The sequence below is a fragment of the Rhinichthys klamathensis genome, unplaced genomic scaffold (genome assembly GCF_029890125.1).
Source record: "Rhinichthys klamathensis goyatoka isolate OS25496 unplaced genomic scaffold, OSU_Roscu_1.1 h1tg000090l_1, whole genome shotgun sequence".
Classification (NCBI taxonomy): Eukaryota; Metazoa; Chordata; class Actinopteri; order Cypriniformes; family Leuciscidae; genus Rhinichthys; species Rhinichthys klamathensis.
This window is the reverse complement of record NW_026606629.1, coordinates 4,396,034-4,415,084: the sequence shown is the minus strand read 5'-3', so window position 1 is coordinate 4,415,084 and position 19,051 is coordinate 4,396,034. Positions and strand designations below refer to the sequence as shown.

The 19,051-nt window shown below is 42.2% G+C and overlaps 1 protein-coding gene across 1 annotated transcript in view; it reads left to right on the top strand.

Moving 5' to 3' along the window:
- kif5c (kinesin family member 5C) overlaps positions 1-19,051 on the top strand; it is a 30,859-nt gene that overhangs the window by 1,169 nt on the left and 10,639 nt on the right. Inside the window, 15 exon segments of the mRNA XM_056251907.1 lie at positions 4,782-4,869; positions 4,976-5,049; positions 6,455-6,559; positions 7,320-7,368; positions 7,481-7,536; positions 7,632-7,719; positions 7,840-7,964; positions 9,618-9,673; positions 9,675-9,720; positions 9,911-10,059; positions 10,200-10,348; positions 11,468-11,634; positions 11,731-11,799; positions 12,865-13,071; positions 13,152-13,295. Of these exon segments, the coding sequence (XP_056107882.1) occupies positions 4,782-4,869; positions 4,976-5,049; positions 6,455-6,559; positions 7,320-7,368; positions 7,481-7,536; positions 7,632-7,719; positions 7,840-7,964; positions 9,618-9,673; positions 9,675-9,720; positions 9,911-10,059; positions 10,200-10,348; positions 11,468-11,634; positions 11,731-11,799; positions 12,865-13,071; positions 13,152-13,295 (1,572 nt within the window).

Genomic DNA, 19,051 nt, shown 5'->3' with positions numbered 1-19,051 from the left:
CACCACAATAACTTTGGTTACTTTAATATCATAATTTTCTTAGTGGCCATCAGATGTGACAGGTTTATGTACTAATAATTTAGAATGGCAAGTTGTTTGTTGATTGAACTTGCATTCTACTTTGTTTTGAATGGAGAGGTAGAGTGCTTGTCAGCCACGTGCAATGCTTTCAATTTAGGACTTGTTTTATTTGGGGTTTTTTAGGAAAATGATTATTATTATTATTATTTATTTATTTATTTTTATTTAGAGAAACAGGGACAGCGTACAATTTACATTAACCTCAAGGGGAGAGATGCATAGTACCAGGTTTTAGCTCAAGAGCTAATTTCCACCCGTAAAATGATAGTATTATGGGTCAGAGCCTTGCTTCATTTATCTTTTAATAACACAATATGGCAGTGATTAAATGAAAGAGCATTTGATACCTGAAAAAAAGTGTTTGTGTGGGTGTGTGGCATACTATAAATAAGCTGGAGTGTCGACGCAGTAAGATACTGATGGTTTTTATGTTTTACAGTAAACCTCCAGAAATCCCTTGTGCAAACACAATAGCCCATATTATCCGACCCATTGAAATGGTAATCAGCATTACCATGGCTAATCTGCACAGAAAATCGAGCGTAGCAGGTATTAGACTCCTGCTTCTGATGTAAATTATCTTTAATGGTGCCCTGCAGGCTATGCACAGCCTGATGGTCCTAATGCCAGACATTCAGCTTTAGGATACAAGTGTGGTTTTGAATGGAGATCTGGTTAATATATGTACATTTATTACTGTCAACGTTTAACTACCTGCATCTCATTATTAGTGACTGTTGTTTAGTAGTGAACCTGTCTGTGTGGTGTCACAGAAAGTCTAATCTTAGCTTTAACGCAACAGATTGTAAACGGTCAATAAAATCAAATTCATTTGTGGGGGAAGGGTGAATTTCACACCTCCTCCCCCAACAGTTTGGATGAACTGGAAATAAAAAGAAATATCTATCTATCTATCTATCTATCTATCTATCTATCTATCTATCTATCTATCTATCTATCTATCTATCTATCTATATATATATATATATATATATATATATCTCTTGATGAACTGGAAATAAAAAGAAATGTCTATCTATCTATCGTTCGTCTTGATGAACTGGAAATAAAAATTAATTTATGAAACTAATTCTGCAAAATAACTTTATATGATGCAAAAATTTTGGTCAATTAAGAATCTTAAATATTATTATCGTCCGCATCGTGAAATGAAATGTATTTTTAATCCACCTCTGAATTATTGATTAAAATGTATTGATATAATATAGACTTTAATTGTGAAGAATAATTGAGTATTTAATTATAATAATTTGTAATCGATGGCGTAATATTATTATTATTTGTTACTAAAATGTATTGTTTTTAACTCACTAATTCATCAAAAAATTCAGCAACTTTGCAACTATTTTGAAGAAAAGAATTTATCTTACAGCATAATTATTTCTTTACATATGTATTAATTATTTAAAATAAACAAAAGTAAGTAAAGAGATTGCACGGTTTGTGTTTGCGTGTAAACTCCTTGAATGACTGTCCACCACAAAACGATTGCAGGGAGATTTATAGGACAGTTTGTGACAGTGAGAAATCACTAATCATTTGCAGCATGTCAGTATCAGGCTGGATTTGATGTTTTTGCATTATGAGGGTTGTCTGGTGTGGGTGGAAACGTCTTATTATATGTGCAAGGCCACAGAGAGGCCCAGGGCTCCTGCGAGTAATTTACGTTGCCGTAGTGACAGAGGTGCCATTTGAGGGGCCAGGGCTGGCAGGGAACGTTTAGGCTGATTTAGTGGAATATTTAAGCAAGTCCACTGAGGATTGGGACAATCTTGTTTGTCACGCACATAGTCACATTCATGTTGCTTGTATAAACCCTTCTAGTTGCCTGTATTTCTATTTCTTTTTTATATTTTGACATCACCACCCTTACATTTACTGCATTATTAGATTTATTTGTGATATGCACATCATTTATTTGAATACTGTAGTCTGCTATTTCTATTCTACAAACCCATTTGAAATGGACAGGAAAAGATGCATTATCCTTTCAAGCAGGAAGTATAGGTTTTTGATTGAAGCTGGTAAAATCCTGAGCACTCTTGGAAAAGCCTTGATGGTCCCTAGATAGTGTGCATAAATTATTGACTTAAAGAATGCATTGTCCTGAACACATGTGCTTTTATATACAGCCTGTGTTTATATTTATAAAGGATATAGTGTTCAGACTACGGCACATATGAAAGTCAAATGCAAGATTTAACGTACATGTCCTTGTCTACTTCTGCAGTTTCATCTGAGATATTTGCCATTCACTAAATATAAAATACTTTTAAAAACATATCTGCCTTTTGATAGCAGTTTTACGGTAATTATTTTTTATCACAATTATTCTGTATTACAAAGATGAATTAAATTTGCATAAGAGTATTTGTCTCAGAAAAGATTGCCTATGTGCTGAAAGAAAGGAGAGAGATGGAAGGAAGAGATGATTGTATAGGAATCATGTTATTCTCCTCCACTATTGGCCAGGAGACAGGTGCTGACTGTCGGCCAATCAGTGCTTTTCTTTCTGAGTGGGATGTTGTTTCCGTGGTGACGGTCTGGGTTTGAGCAACAGCTCTCATTTGTGTCTCAGTGGGGATGCTTGACCCTTACCTGCTTAATCAAACAGACAGACAGAGAAATCATGCGTCTGTGTGAACGCTGCAGAACTGCTGTCTGCATGTGATGTCTTAGATTATCAACAGGGTAAATGCATGTCAGGGATATTTCATTTCATCTGTTTTAGGTCAGCTGGTCCGTATGTTAGATTTATTGATGTTTTAGTAAGGCATCTCTCTCTCTCTCTCTCTCTCTCTCTCTCTCTCTCTCTCTCTCTCTCTCTCTCTCTCTCTCTCTCTCTCTCTCTCTCTCTCTCTCTCTCTCTCTCTCTCTCTCTCTCTCTCTCCTCATACGAGATAGTAGATGTGTGCATATGGGTGGAGGAGGATGTGGAAAAGCTGCTGTCAGCAGTACATGAGCTCCCCATGATATCTATGTACATATGTAAAAATAACACGGTCACACTTTAATATTAGGGGGTCTTAAATGTGTTAGGTACTTAAATGTTAGGTATGTGTGTTTATTGTGTTCATGTTGTATTGCAAAACGCTGCTATTGAGGTGTGATACGGGTAAGGTTAGGACAGGTTTGGTGGTGTGGTTAGGTTTAAGGGTGGGTTTAAGTCTGAGGGAAGAGTCAACAGTGCAATTACAGAAGTTAATTACAGCTGTAATTACAAGCAGGTATTTTTGTACAATGTAATATGTACTCAATGAATGCAATGTATCAAATTATTAATTTAAATGTTAGTAGTTAAAGACAATTAATATGAGTCAGAATGCTAATGCTAAAAATATCTTGGTTAGCTGATTTTGCACTATATGTACAGTAAAAGACAGTATGCAGCTTACTATTTTTATATTACTTTTTTATACAAAAATTTAACCATAATGGTTAGACAAAAAAGGATAGATTATCTTAAAAAAAATACACAAAAACATATATGGAAAAAAAGAATGGCAGAGGAGAAAGAATTTCTGTACTACAATTCGAACAGAATTGCAAAAGCTTTTGGGTCACACTTATGATTAGGGTCCAATTCTCACTATTAATTAACTATTATATGACTTTTCCCTCAATAAACACCTTATTGCTGCTTATTAATAGTTAGTTAGTTGTTACGGTTTAGGTATTTGGTAGGAATTAGGATTGGGGATGTAGAATATGGTCATTCAGAATAAGGCGTTAATATGTGCTTTGTAAGTACTAATAAACAGCCAATATCCTAGTTATGCATGCTAATAAGAAACTAGTTAATAATGAGAATTGGACGCTGAACTAAAGTGTTACCAGCTTTTGTAGTAATGAATGCTTGCAAACACATTTCCAACACTCTCCGGTTTCCTAGCTTAGCATTTTTAATTTATAGTTTACATAATTGTTAAAAAATATTCCACTGCACATGGTTCTTTCTTTGGAGAATTATTTCTCATTGCACAGCAGTTTCAAAGTATCCAGATCCTTCAGCAGGTTCAGGCTTCAGCTCAGAGAATCAAAACAAGAGAGAGGGATTTGTTGTGGCTCAATAAGATTGACTGGCAGTTGGGGGATGGGCTGTATTCATCACAAGGTCCTTCTTATTTTCTCTTTAACAATGTATACCCATGAAATCCTCTGGGGAACTTCATAAATAGCCGTTAGTAGAATCTGTGCAGCGTCAGCAAAAGAAAGAGGTTGACTGAAGTCTCTGCAATAATGCATAAATGAATATGATATATAATGAAATCAAACTTGTTTATCTGCATTTGGCTAAAATAATAGAAACTTAATAGAGAAACTTTACAATTTCAGTCTTACTGATAAACATCCAGCTTTTATCAGTAGCCGTCTAATAGAGTTATTATTCGTAAGCACTGTGTGAATGTAGCCCTAGTTTCTATTCAAGACAATATTCCTCCATACTGTGTTATGAATTTTTCAATTGTCAGTATCAGCAAAAAAAGGGGGTCTGATTTACTCCACATTCACAAACACATACAGTACATTTTCATTTACAAGTTTGGTATTTTTTACTGTTGGTTTTTTAAAGCTTAAAACAACATATTAAAGATATTTTCTCTCAGAGATACCCTTTGAACCATTTTACTTGCTCCTGTTCATTACTTGCATCTTGACTTATCTGTTTGTCTTTTTAGGGCAAGCCTTATATCTTTGACCGAGTCCTTCCTCCGAACACGTCACAGGAACAAGTATATGATGCCTGTGCCAAACAGATTGTTAAAGGTTGTATATGCGTATAGTTGCATGAACAAGTATGAAAGGTTACATTTTACAGACCTGGAAAAAAATGAAAATGTTTGAAAGTTGAAACACGAATCTTGCATTTCAGATGTGCTGGATGGCTATAATGGGACTATCTTTGCTTATGGCCAAACCGCATCTGGGAAGACTCACACTATGGAGGTAAGGCAGAACAAATATATCATATAACGATTTGTATCAAGTTCACATATTTCTATTTTTCAATAACAAAGTAACCTTTCAGCACAGAGTGTCACTATGCTCAGTCACAAAATGCTCTAGACGAATATCTCTCAGCATCTTTCATGAAATGATTGAAATGCCAAACAGCTGCAACAGCAACAAAATGCCTCTTAACTGCAGGTGTTGCCTTGGAAACAGCCTGTGCTTGCAGCAAAGGTTTTGAATATAAAGTCAATAAATTCAGTTATTTGAAAAATGTTTCTGAAAATTAATGACAAATGTCAGTAGACCGGGAACATTTTAAAACGAGCGGTTCATTCATAAATCCATAAGATCTTACCTTCATGCTGTGGAACTACAAACCGGAAGACAGAACACAATGAGTGCAGCGCTGAAAAGGGGCGGGGCTTCATAACTTCTATAGAGGGTATGCATTGACGTCACTTTCCCGCCGGACTGAGTGGCAAAGGAGCTTGCTGCGTGACTGGATTTAATAAGGGAAACTGCGAAAATGCAAGTAAAATGATTGATTATCAGTTTAAATTAAAGGTTGGACTTGATATAGTGTTCCTTACAACTTACCAAAGATCCAGTGATACATGGATATTGACACGCAGCCAGGAATCGTGTTTCCTGACATTTATATGTGCCTGATTTCAACACCGGGGAAATACATCAAGCAAATTTGCCTGTGAACGCTTTATATAAATACAATATAGATAGGTCTAAATCCGGGTGATCACTTATATCAATGTAATATATATCATAAATTCAGCCCAGAAACTTCAATAGTTTTTTGTCAGTGTTTATGTAAAAACATCCAATTATGCAGAATATACGATGGAAAATATTTAATTGACGAGTTGTCAATACAATATATAACAAAACAATATATGGGGTATGATTTTACCCCTAAATTCAGCATATTGACACAAAATGATAACTGCAATACACCTTTCGCTGCCTGGAGTCCAGTTGTTTCTATGAATTGCACTTTGCATGTAATGATATAATATATTAGTTTCACCTTTTAAGTTGAATTACTGAAATAAATGAACTTTTGCACGATATTTAAATTTTTCGAGTTTCACCTGTACAGCCAAATCTCAAAGCTCTTTTCCCGTTTAGATGTGTTTTGTGTGTTTTTCGCGGCATTCCCGCTGAATACCAATGCTGCCGCTCAGTCTTTTTGCCACTCAGTGGGCTTAACCGCAGTCACTCCGGCCGACAGTGACGTCATGCGCATACCCTCTATTGTAAAGTAGATGGAGAAGGAAATTCTTCAATACAGTGCTTAGTTCTTACATAAGTTACACTAACTGGCAGAAATAAGTGCCATCTTAACAAATATTTGCTCTGATTGTCCTCTACAACATGCACACAGGGACAGCTCCACAACCCCCAGCTGATGGGCATCATCCCTCGCATTTCCCAGGACATCTTTGACCACATCTACTCTATGGATGAGAACCTGGAGTTCCATATCAAGGTATGGACCATTTACACAAACTGTGATGACACGTTTCTACGGTTATTATATTTTCATTTGTAAAAAATATAATCTACAGTTATAAGACTATACTTTGTTATATTATTACTTTGGCATTACATTTCAGAAAAGTAGTTAGCGCTGCTGTGTGAGTGTTTCTAACACAACGGCTGAGGGAGTGATGGCAAATGAGTGACGGTCTCTATATTCTTTTCCTCTTTTAAAAAGTCATAGAAACGCTATCGTGGCTTTTTATCATTTGCTATTGGATCAAATGGGACTGCAGATATTGTAATTGAAATTTCCATTTACCACTATAGAAGTTTACCCAACTATGATGACTTCTGCTTCTGAGAACCCCTAAAATATGGAAAGGGTCCATTAGGGAGCTGAAATTATTCAACATTAAATCTGCTTGTGTATGTTCACATGTGAATCCATCAACTATTACATAGATTTTAATAAAATGCACATATTAACAATTAGAGAAAAAAAATATTAAGCTTAGTTGTTTAGAAAAAATATATATTAGTGGAATGTATCTCTGACATAAAGTGATATACAGTATATTCAGTTATAGGGTATGTTAATATAGTATTGGACTGTTGTTTGATATCATGTCCATTAATGTAGAACTGAATCATTACTTTCAAAGTTTTTTAAAAGTTTTTATTAAAGTTTCAAAGTTTTTCACTTTTTAGATTTTGTAAAAAAAAAAAAAAATTATATAAAAAAAATAACAGCCACCCATTTATCACAGGTGTCTTATTTTGAAATCTACCTGGACAAAATCAGAGACTTGCTTGATGGTGAGATAAAAACAATCACTTTCTTCTTCATCGTATTAAGATTCTTTTGAAAAATAATATTAATGTGGTTTTTTCATGGTGTAAATTAAATTTTTGTTGTCTAATCCTAAAGTTTCCAAAACCAACCTGGCTGTACATGAGGATAAGAACAGGGTGCCCTTTGTCAAGGTAGGACAGATGCACAATACACTGTTTTTCAGTCACAGGCATGAAGAAAACACTTCCTTGATGTGGTGTGTCTTTTGATGCTGTTCTGTTGCCAGGGTTGCACAGAGCGTTTTGTGTCCAGTCCAGAGGATGTCATGGATGTGATCGACGAGGGTAAATCCAATCGTCATGTGGCTGTCACAAGTGAGTGACTATTTAACCTAATTTCCCTGAATATAATACATCACATTCTGAATCAAACATAACTAATGTACAGTACACTGTTGTCTTGACCTTGTCCTCTGATGTTACATTGTGTTACAGACATGAATGAGCACAGCTCCCGCAGTCACAGCATTTTCCTCATCAATATTAAGCAGGAGAATGTGGAGACAGAGAAGAAATTGTGTGGAAAACTCTACCTGGTGGATCTAGCAGGAAGTGAAAAGGCATGTTTTTATTGATTTATTTTTTCTTTCTGTTTTTGCCTTTGTTTTTGTTTGGCAAAATCTAGTATCTCTAGCTATATCTAGAAAAGCAGTACCACAATTTTATATATATATATATATATATATATATATTAGGGGTGGAACGGTACATGTATTCGTATCGAACCGAAACGGTACGGGCGTCACGGTTCGGTGCACGAATTTACACGGAGAATACACGGTATAAAAATAAATAAAACTCGCGTGCAAATTAATTAATGTAATGAGGAACTACTGTTAAATACGCGGGTTCTTTAGGGACACATAATCTGTACCATCGGCTTAGCTCTGAACGCGCGTTCACTTCAAACGTTGGCTTTATACGCGCGTCCTATTCGCTTTGGACTAGCGTCGAACTAGACGCGAATTTGACGCTCTATTCGCGTTTGGTGTGACCGTGACCGCATAATGAACAGGCTGCGATGTCAAGATTGCAATGCTGGAGTGTGTGTGTGTGTGTGTGTGTGTGCGAGAGAGAGAGAGAGAGAGAGGGGCGCGCGGGCGCGATCTAACTGTGTGTGTGTGTGTGAGAGAGAGAGAGGCGCTCGATCGAACAGTGGAAACGTAAAAAACATACTCCGTCATTTTGTTCAGATCATTAAACCTGCAAAGTGTTTACTTATATTTGTGTACACTCGCAATAAAACACAACATTGTGCTTTTGTCACACTGTAAACTCTTGTCAAACTGTAACCTACAACTGTCACCCAACCAAAATCACACACACACACTGTTTTAAAAGCAAAACATATTTTTCCAACTCCATTTCAAAACAGTCTGTGTGTTCCATCTTTTGGACATTCGTCATATTGCATTGGTTTCCATTTCTTGTCCTCGGAGCACTAATCTTACACATTCTACATTGATTAAAAAAAGAAAATCGAATGTGTTTTTAATGGTAGTATTATTTTATACAGAAATCAATTATTTATAATTCAGAAGAGAATAATGTTACATTGTCAATTAATAATATTAATTAAAATTAAGGAAAAACAAATATTTTGATCTGAGATATAGCAAAATAATTTTAAATTAATTCAGGTACACTTACCAAACATATCGCAAGGTCTTTTTGTCTTTTTATTAATTTAATTAATAAACTAATTATATAAAACTATTGTCAGTGCAATACAAATAAACTGGTTCTATGCCTTTATAAAAAAAACTTATTTAAAAAATACAATGCCTTCTGCATTTTTGTTTTGCTTTTCGCTCCATTGTACCGAAATCGTACCGAACCGTGATGTCTGAACCGAGGTATGAACCGAACCGTGACTTCTGTGGACCGTTCCACCCCTAATATATATATATATTAGTGCTGTCAAAATGTTTCAGTTTAACGCGTTAAAAATATTTTTACCACAATTAATGCAGCATCCATTTTTTTTACATCAGCCTTTGGCTAGCGTTACAATATATGATCACACTCTTGTTCTCAGCCTTAGAATTATAGTACAGAGTCATAATAAACCTACAAATAGGTTTGAGAATGATATAATATCTCCACACTCTCTCTTCACCTCTCTGTGTGTGTGTGTGTCTCTCTCTCTCTCTCTCTCTCTCTCTCTCTCTCTCTCTCTCTCTCTCTCACACAAACAACACACACACACACAGGTCAGTAAAACTGGAGCAGAAGGATCTGTGTTGGACGAGGCTAAAAATATCAATAAGTCTCTCTGCTCTGGGGAACGTCATCTCAGCCCTGGCCGAAGGAACCGTAAGTGCTAAACCGGTCTCATCTACCCAGACGTTTTCTTTTTTTCCTTTCTCTTCCTCTCTTCTCTCTGAAATGCTATTTGTGTACATCTTGTGTACATAATCTAGGCCATGTATACACCTCTCACAGTACAAAGCAATACATTTGCGATATAAATTACTTATGTCTTGCCTTATCTTTCTCATTACAGAAAACCCATGTGCCCTACAGAGATAGTAAAATGACCAGGATCCTTCAGGACTCTTTGGGTGGGAACTGCAGAACAACCATCGTCATCTGTTGCTCTCCCTCTGTATTTAATGAGGCTGAGACCAAATCCACTCTCATGTTCGGCCAGAGGTGAAGCCATTTTATGCCCTATAATATTCTCCTAAATTTAAGAAAGTCTGAAATTCAGTGCTGCGGTAAATATGAAACAAGCATGCGCATATATACAAATAATTTACTTAATTTTTATTAAATAACTCTCTTTCACGCAGGGCTAAAACCATCAAAAACACTGTTTCTGTTAACATGGAGCTCACAGCTGAGGAATGGAAGAAGAAATATGAGAAAGAGAAAGAGAAGACCAGAGGTCTGAAAATCATCATCCAGCGGCTAGAAAATGAGCTCAAGCGATGGCGAAAAGGTAAATAGAGAAAACGGAGAACGCACACAGCCACTGCGAATGATAAAACATCACTATGCTGTTACAGACTGACAAATATTTAACTGATTAGAAAGATATTTTTATTGAGTTTAATGTTTAATAGTTTATTATGATATTTTATTGTTAATTAGGACGATGAGAAACATTTCATTGGAATGATGTTTGACCTTTGAAGCAGTTTATTTGAAAATACTGTAATGGTTGAGAAGATGCGTATCATTTGGTTTTCTGCAGAGGCCAGTCGATTTTTGATGTAACTGTCTTAACAAAAGCTTTGTTTTTTCGATTTGAGTTCTGAAATGGACCCTACAATGAGGGGAGCCAGTTATTTCTTCCTCCTCTGTTTGCTTAAGACTTATTAAGGTCATAGCCGATTTTTGTTTTGGAGTAAAATAATGATGTTTCCAAAGAGGAAATAAAGTTATTCAATAGTATTAATATATTGTTATATTGATGAGAGCTTGACACAAATTGTCTTTCATGTAAACCATATGTGTACTGATGACAAACATCCACAGTAATTGACAATGATAAATACCAATTAGCACTAATTACTCAGATTGTGGAAGGGTAAACACATAATGACTCTAAACAGAAGGCCTGTCATTAAGTGAATGCATGTTTGCTACAAAGCACTAATGTATATGGCTAATTATATTCACTTTCCTTTAATATTTTCAGTTACATATTCAGCCTCAGACCTCAGTCCAAAGCTTTTCTTTATTTCTCCTTCTCTGAATCCTGAGATGTTTTTGTCATTCTCTCAGTATGTCTCACTCTCTCTCATCCCCATGAATAAGTTTTTTTTTCTTTGTCAGTGTTATCAGCTCCCCTCCACCTCTACTGCCCAATAAAACACTGATGCTGAGTTCAAGATTGCTCTCCCATCTCAGACTTATAAAGCCCTCAGAATGAATGTGGCTCTGACTCTTTGTGCAGCTGTTCTTTCATTTACGTCCAGTCAGTGTTTTTTATCATCAGGTCTACGGGACTGTTTCCTGAAAGCCTTGTTCATTTTATTAGTTAAGGAACCAGAGCCTTATTTTTAATTTTATTTTATTTATTTTGTTTTGACATATTTCACTTCTTTATCTTCAGGTGAGAATGTACCTGTTAATGAACAGCACAACAGTAAAGAATCAAAGAATTCTGAAGCCGCTCCCGTAATTGACACTCCGGCTCCGCCTCCTGAGCCTCTTCCTGATTCAGAGAAAACCCGATATGAGGAGCTGATCAATGACCTATATCAGCAGCTAGACGACAAGGTGATAAATACCTCTCACACGCAGTTAGAAATGTGCATCAGTAAGTGCAAGCCTCACAATTCAGTCCTTCCTCTCTCTTTCCCTCTTTCACCACAGGATGATGAGATCAACCAGCACAGTCAGCTGGCAGAGAACCTAAAGCAGCAGATGGTGGATCAGGATGAGGTGAGTCCGGCTCAGTATAGAGATGAACACTCATGCCCTCTACAATTTATGATGTCTTCCCATGATGCCTTGCCTGCAATGGGTCTGAAGGAACCATGGAACAGCTTTACTTATTTAAACATGCATAGGCGATGGAATGTTTATCAAAACAAGTGCTTGAGGTAATTATTAGTTGAAAATAATTGATGTTCCCTGTTGAGCTCTATCATCTCACTGCCTATACTTAGAAATTCCCGTCCGGTACAAAGAGCATCTCTCAAGCAGCTGCAAAGCAAAATTGTTCCTAATTATTCAGGTGGAAATAAATGTTGTTCCCATGGAAGCAGTTCTGCAGCATCTCTGTTGGGGTTTTCCCCTCTTTTGAAACATTTGGACATATCTTTGTATTCCCATATTTCTGCTTCTGTATCAGTTTTGCTGATGATTCTAATGAAATCTTACTGAACAGCATACTGTAGCAGTGACCTCACATTTTTCAACACGATAGTTTTCCTATCACTGATTGTACACATACCATTCAAAAGTTTGGGGTCAGTCTATTGGAGTCTATTCTGCTCACCAATGCTGCATTTATTTGATAAAATACAGTAAAACATTAAAATTATAAAACATAACTGTTCTATATTTTAAAATGTAATGTGTTCCTGTGATGCAAAGCTGAATTTTCAGCATCATTACTCCAGTCTTCAGTCACATGATCCTTCAGAAATCATTCTAATATGCAGATTTAGTGCTCAAAAAACATTTCTAATTATTATCAATGTTGAAAAAGTTGTGCTGCTTAATATTTTTGTGGAAACCGTGATACATTTTTTTTCAGGATTCTATAATGACAAGAAAAGATCAAAAGAACAGCATTTATTTGATATAGTAAAGATTTTGTATTGTTACAAATGTTTCTGTCACCTTTGATCAGTTTAATTCATCTTTGTTGAATAAAAGTATTAATTAAGACTCCTATCTCTTTAATAGTAGTGTATATTAATGGCATCCACAAAGAAGCAGGAATTCGACAGTCCTCTGACTAACATAAATGTGCGACTTCCCCATTCTGCATCCACACAGTTAATGGCATCCACACGGCGTGACTATGAGAAGATCCAGGAAGATCTGAGCCGTTTGCAGCATGAGAACGAGGCAGCAAAAGGCGAGGTGAAGGAGGTGCTCCAGGCCTTAGAGGAGCTAGCGGTGAATTACGACCAGAAAAGCCATGAGGTGGAGGAGAGAGGCAAGACAAACCAACAGATCTCAGAGGAGCTTGTGCAAAAGAGCGTAAGTACAAATGAACAGAAGGGAAAGAGAGAAAATAAATATCATGAAAAGCTCATGTAACTGAAGAAGTTGTCTTCTAGGCCGCTCTGACTGGTGTGGAGAGGGATCTGTCTGCCCTGCAGGAACTCAGTGGACATCACAAGAAGAGATCAGCAGAGATCCTCAGTCTACTGCTCCGGGACCTCAATGAGATTGGCAGTGTTATTGCCTTGAATGACCACAAGGTAAGAATACACTCCTTCATAAAGTTTAACTGCACAACAAGTTTACTTACAAAATATATCAATTTTTATTCATATTTTTATTTTTTATTATTATTAATATTATTATTTTAACTTTCTTTTTTATTATTCTGAGTGCATATAATTTTTTATATAATTTGTAAATTGCACCTAAATTTTCATCATCGTCAAGAATACACACCTCACAAAAACATACAGTAGGCCTACAACAAACACATGTGAATATGTGGATTGTCATGAAGGTGGTTGAAGCAAGGGAGGAAGCAGGATCCAAATGCAGCACACTTTATTAACTAAACTACAAACTCACAGCAGGAAATAGGACTCAGGGACAGAACAACCAATATCCATGTTACAACATCAAGAACTCACAAGGACTGGACTGAAACACAGGGCTTAAATACAAGGGCAAACGATCTAAACAGGATAACAAGGGGGCGTGGTTAACGGGAAACACCTGGGAAGACTAATAGAGATAACGGGGAGCGGGAAAACAGGGAACAGGACTGAACCAAGTGCACAAAGACAGGGGGAACACAGACAGACATCACAACATAGCCCCCCCTCTATGGGCGGCTCCCGACGCCCAACAAAACAGGAAACTAGACAGTTCGGGAGGGTGGTGGAGCGGAGGCGGTCCCGGGGGAGGGATGGAGGGCCAGGTCCGCGCAGGGAACGGGACCAGGGCCTTGCAATGACGGGCATGAGCCATGGAACGTGGGCGGACCTGGGCCATGGAACGTGGGCGGAGCAGGACGAACAGACTGCCAGGGCGGAGCAGGCTGTGGGCGTTTCCACGACGGAGCAGGCTGAGGGCGAGGCAACGGCGGAGCAGGCTGAGGGCGTGACCAGGGCGGAGCAGGCTGTGGACCCTCGGGCATCCAGGGCGGAGCTGTCGGACCCTCAGGCTTCCAGGGTGGATAAGACCCCTCGGGCGGCCACGGCGGTGAAGACCCCTCGGGCGGCCACGGCGGAGAAGACCCTTCGGGCGGCCACGGCGGAGAAGACCCCTCGGGCGGCCACGGCGGTGAAGACCCCTCGGGCGGCCACGGCGGTGAAGACCCTTCGGGCGGCCACGGCGGTGAAGACCCTTCGGGCGGCCACGGCGGTGAAGACCCTTCGGGCGGCCACGGCGGTGAAGACCCTTCGGGCGGCCACGGCGGTGAAGACCCTTCGGGCGGCCACGGCGGTGAAGACCCTTCGGGCGGCCATGGTGGAGCGGACCCTTCGGCCGGCCATGGCGGAGAAGACCCTTCGGGCGGCCATGGCGGTGCGGCCTTCACAGTCCCATCCAGGGTCCTACTGCCCCCCCCCAAAATTTTCTTAGGGGCAGCCATGGGGTCATCAGCGGGCTCTGGCGCAGGATCAGCGGGCTCTGGCGCAGGATCAGCGGGCTCTGGCGCAGGATCAGCGGGCTCTGGCGCAGGATCAGCGGGCTCTGGCGCAGGATCAGCGGGCTCTGGCGCAGGATCAGCGGGCTCTGGCGCAGGATCAGCGGGCTCTGGCGCAGGATCAGCGGGCTCTGGCGCAGGATCAGCGGGCTCTGGCGCAGGATCAGCGGGCTCTGGCGCAGGATCAGCGGGCTCTGGCGCAGGATCAGCGGGCTCTGGCGCAGGATCAGCGGGCTCTGGCGCAGGATCAGCGGGCTCTGGCGCAGGATCAGCGGGCTCTGGCGCAGGATCAGCGGGCTCTGGCGCAGGATCAGCGGGCTCTGGCGCAGGATCAGCGGGCTCTGGCGCAGGATCAGCGGGCTCTGGCGCAGGATCAGCGGGCTCTGGCGCAGGATCAGCGGGCTCTGGCGCAGGATCAGCGGGCTCTGGCGCAGGATCAGCGGGCTCTGGCGCAGGATCAGCGGGCTCTGGCGCAGGATCAGCGGGCTCTGGCGCAGGATCAGCGGGCTCTGGCGCAGGATCAGCGGGCTCTGGCGCAGGATCAGCGGGCTCTGGCGCAGGATCAGCGGGCTCTGGCGCAGGATCAGCGGGCTCTGGCGCAGGATCAGCGGGCTCTGGCGCAGGATCAGCGGGCTCTGGCGCAGGATCAGCGGGCTCTGGCGCAGGATCAGCGGGCTCTGGCGCAGGATCAGCGGGCTCTGGCGCAGGATCAGCGGGCTCTGGCGCAGGATCAGCGGGCTCTGGCGCAGGATCAGCGGGCTCTGGCGCAGGATCAGCGGGCTCTGGCGCAGGATCAGCGGGCTCTGGCGCAGGATCAGCGGGCTCTGGCGCAGGATCAGCGGGCTCTGGCGCAGGATCAGCGGGCTCTGGCGCAGGATCAGCGGGCTCTGGCGCAGGATCAGCGGGCTCTGGCGCAGGATCAGCGGGCTCTGGCGCAGGATCAGCGGGCTCTGGCGCAGGATCAGCGGGCTCTGGCTGGGCAGACGTGACGTGAACGGTCTCTGGCTGGGCAGACGTGACGTGAACGGTCTCTGGCTGGGCAGACGTGACGTGAACGGTCTCTGGCTGGGCAGACGTGACGTGAACGGGCTCTGGCTGGGCAGACGTGACGTGAACGGTCTCTGGCTGGGCAGACGTGACGTGAACGGTCTCTGGCTGGGCAGACGTGACGTGAACGGGCTCTGGCTGGGCAGACGTGACGTGAACGGTCTCTGGCTGGGCAGACGTGACGTGAACGGTCTCTGGCTGGGCAGACGTGACGTGAACGGTCTCTGGCTGGGCAGACGTGACGTGAACGGTCTCTGGCTGGGCAGACGTGACGTGAACGGTCTCTGGCTGGGCAGACGTGACGTGAACGGTCTCTGGCTGGGCAGACGTGACGTGAACGGTCTCTGGCTGGGCAGACGTGACGTGAACGGTCTCTGGCTGGGCAGACGTGACGTGAACGGTCTCTGGCTGGGCAGACGTGACGTGAACGGTCTCTGGCTGGGCAGACGTGACGTGAACGGTCTCTGGCTGGGCAGACGTGACGTGAACGGTCTCTGGCTGGGCAGACGTGACGTGAACGGTCTCTGGCTGGGCAGACGTGACGTGAACGGTCTCTGGCTGGGCAGACGTGACGTGAACGGTCTCTGGCTGGGCAGACGTGACGTGAACGGGCTCTGGCTGGGCAGACGTGACGTGAACGGTCTCTGGCTGGGCAGACGTGACGTGAACGGGCTCTGGCTGGGCAGACGTGACGTGGACGGTCTCTGGCTGGACGGTCTCTGGCTGGACGGTCTCTGGCTGGACGGTCTCTGGCTGGACGGTCTCTGGCTGGACGGTCTCTGGCTGGACGGTCTCTGGCTGGACGGTCTCTGGCTGGACGGTCTCTGGCTGGACGGTCTCTGGCTGGACGGTCTCTGGCTGGACGGTCTCTGGCTGGACGGTCTCTGGCTGGACGGTCTCTGGCTGGACGGTCTCTGGCTGGACGGTCTCTGGCTGGACGGTCTCTGGCTGGACGGTCTCTGGCTGGACGGTCTCTGGCTGGACGGTCTCTGGCTGGACGGTCTCTGGCTGGACGGTCTCTGGCTGGACGGTCTCTGGCTGGACGGTCTCTGGCTGGACGGTCTCTGGCTGGACGGTCTCTGGCTGGACGGTCTCTGGCTGGACGGTCTCTTTGGCCCTCCGCACTGACATCAGCGGCGGCTGTGCCATGGTGGACATCAGTCCTGGACGCCCATAGACCGACGTGTTGGCAAGCTTAAAGGCTGACGTAACGAGAAGGACAGGCTGAGGGAATACTGCAGGCTCACGGAGCTCCTCCTCCACGGCCACAGTAAATGAAGAATCGCTCAGGAAAAGGGCCAGGTTGATATACCTTTTTAGCGTCCAGCCGGTATAGACCTCCGGCATCATCTGAGCGATCTTCTCGTCCAGCCCGCTCCGGAACAGATCCATGAGCTGGGCATCATCCAAAGATGCTAAATGGCAGCACGCCCAGAAATCCTTCACATACCTTTCAATGCCCTGGCTATCTTGGAACATTGAGGAAAGGAACTTCTTCAGGGCCTGGTTGCTTGTGGCTGCTGGACTCATTTCGGTGAGTTCTTCTGTCATGAAGGTGGTTGAAGCAAGGGAGGAAGCAGGATCCAAATGCAGCACACTTTATTAACTAAACTACAAACTCACAGCAGGAAATAGGACTCAGGGACAGAACAACCAATATCCATGTTACAACATCAAGAACTCACAAGGACTGGACTGAAACACAGGGCTTAAATACAAGGGCAAACGATCTAAACAGGATAACAAGGGGGCGTGGTTAACGGGAAACACCTGGGAAGACTAATAGAGATAACGGGGAGCGGGAAAACAGGGAACAGGACTGAACCAAGTGCACAAAGACAGGGGGAACACAGACAGACATCACAACATGGATATTTACAAAAAGCATTTATTATGATTTTTTATGTTTCCGAAAGAAGTCTCATGCTCACCAAGGATGCATTTATTTGAACAATATTAAAAAAAATACCATTATATTTTTTTGAGATTATTTGATGAATAGAAAGTTCAAAAGAACAGCATTGATTTGAAATTGAATTTTTTTTGTAACAATGTAAGAGTCTTACTCTGCGTCTCAATGTCCAAACTATCCATCCTAAACAGTATGTGAGATTAAAATAAGTGTGTCCCAAATAGGGTTGGGTATCGTTTGGGTTTTATCCGATTCCAGTACCTACTCGGTATTTTTTAAACGGTTCCGGTGCTTAAACGGTTCTTAAATCGGTACTTAAGAAAATGAAACCGCACACACTTTATCAAAAAATAATACCCTTTAATTTACAGGGCCAAACTGGACACAATATTAACTTAAATCTTTAAACAATATAAATACAAGTAACATATGGTAATAATAAAACCAATATAAAATAAAAATTCATATTTACATAATATCAAATGAAACAATATTGTATCAAACAATGTAATAATACTGGAGATTAATAGAGATTACTAGCAGGCAGAGCTGCCAACTCTCACGCATTGACCGTGAGACTCACGCAAATGACCCTTTTCACACAGAAAAATCGCGGACAAAGAGGACAGACAAGACAGAGAAGGTTACTTTTGATATGGAACAAATCCACAGCTGTCAGATTCTGTCAATATTTTTACGAGATTCACACAATAAATAACGTTTTGGCTCTTTGAAATGCGACAGATCGCTGTAGCGCGTCAGTTCAAACGGCACGTGATACAGCAGCCTACAAATACAAATCCACTGCTTCTTAGCTACGCAGCGTTGAGTGAACCTATGAAAGAGAACATCTCTGGTTGGTGTAACATATCTCTCAATAGGGAACGGGACGCTGCCAAGCTCCTCGCGCTGCCGACCAGCTTCCTTTTTCGGCAGAGAAATCTGAGGAGCAGATGGCGCGCGCGCGCCAACATAGTATGACGACGTAACTGCGTCGATGCGGCGCCCGCGCCATCAGCCAATGAATTGGCTTGATTCTTATGGCGTTCCGATCGGCTCTTTAATATAACTTTGCAACATGCACTCGTTACAATGAACGTCTCACTCAACGTCTTAATTTTTTTTTTATTCTGCTATTTATTCCATTCAATTTAAGACGCAGACGTGACGCAGACGTCACGCAGACGTGACGCAGACGTCACGTAAATCACGTGTGGCAGTGAAGTGTATTGTCAGACGTTTACGTGTCATTCACGTGTAGCAGTGAAGTTATAAATTGTTTTTTTCTCTAACACGGGTTTAACACTCTACTCAGCACAGCTCAGTGCAGTGTGCCAGCGGTTGCGATCGGTTCTTTAATATGACTTTGCAACATGCACTCGTCTCAA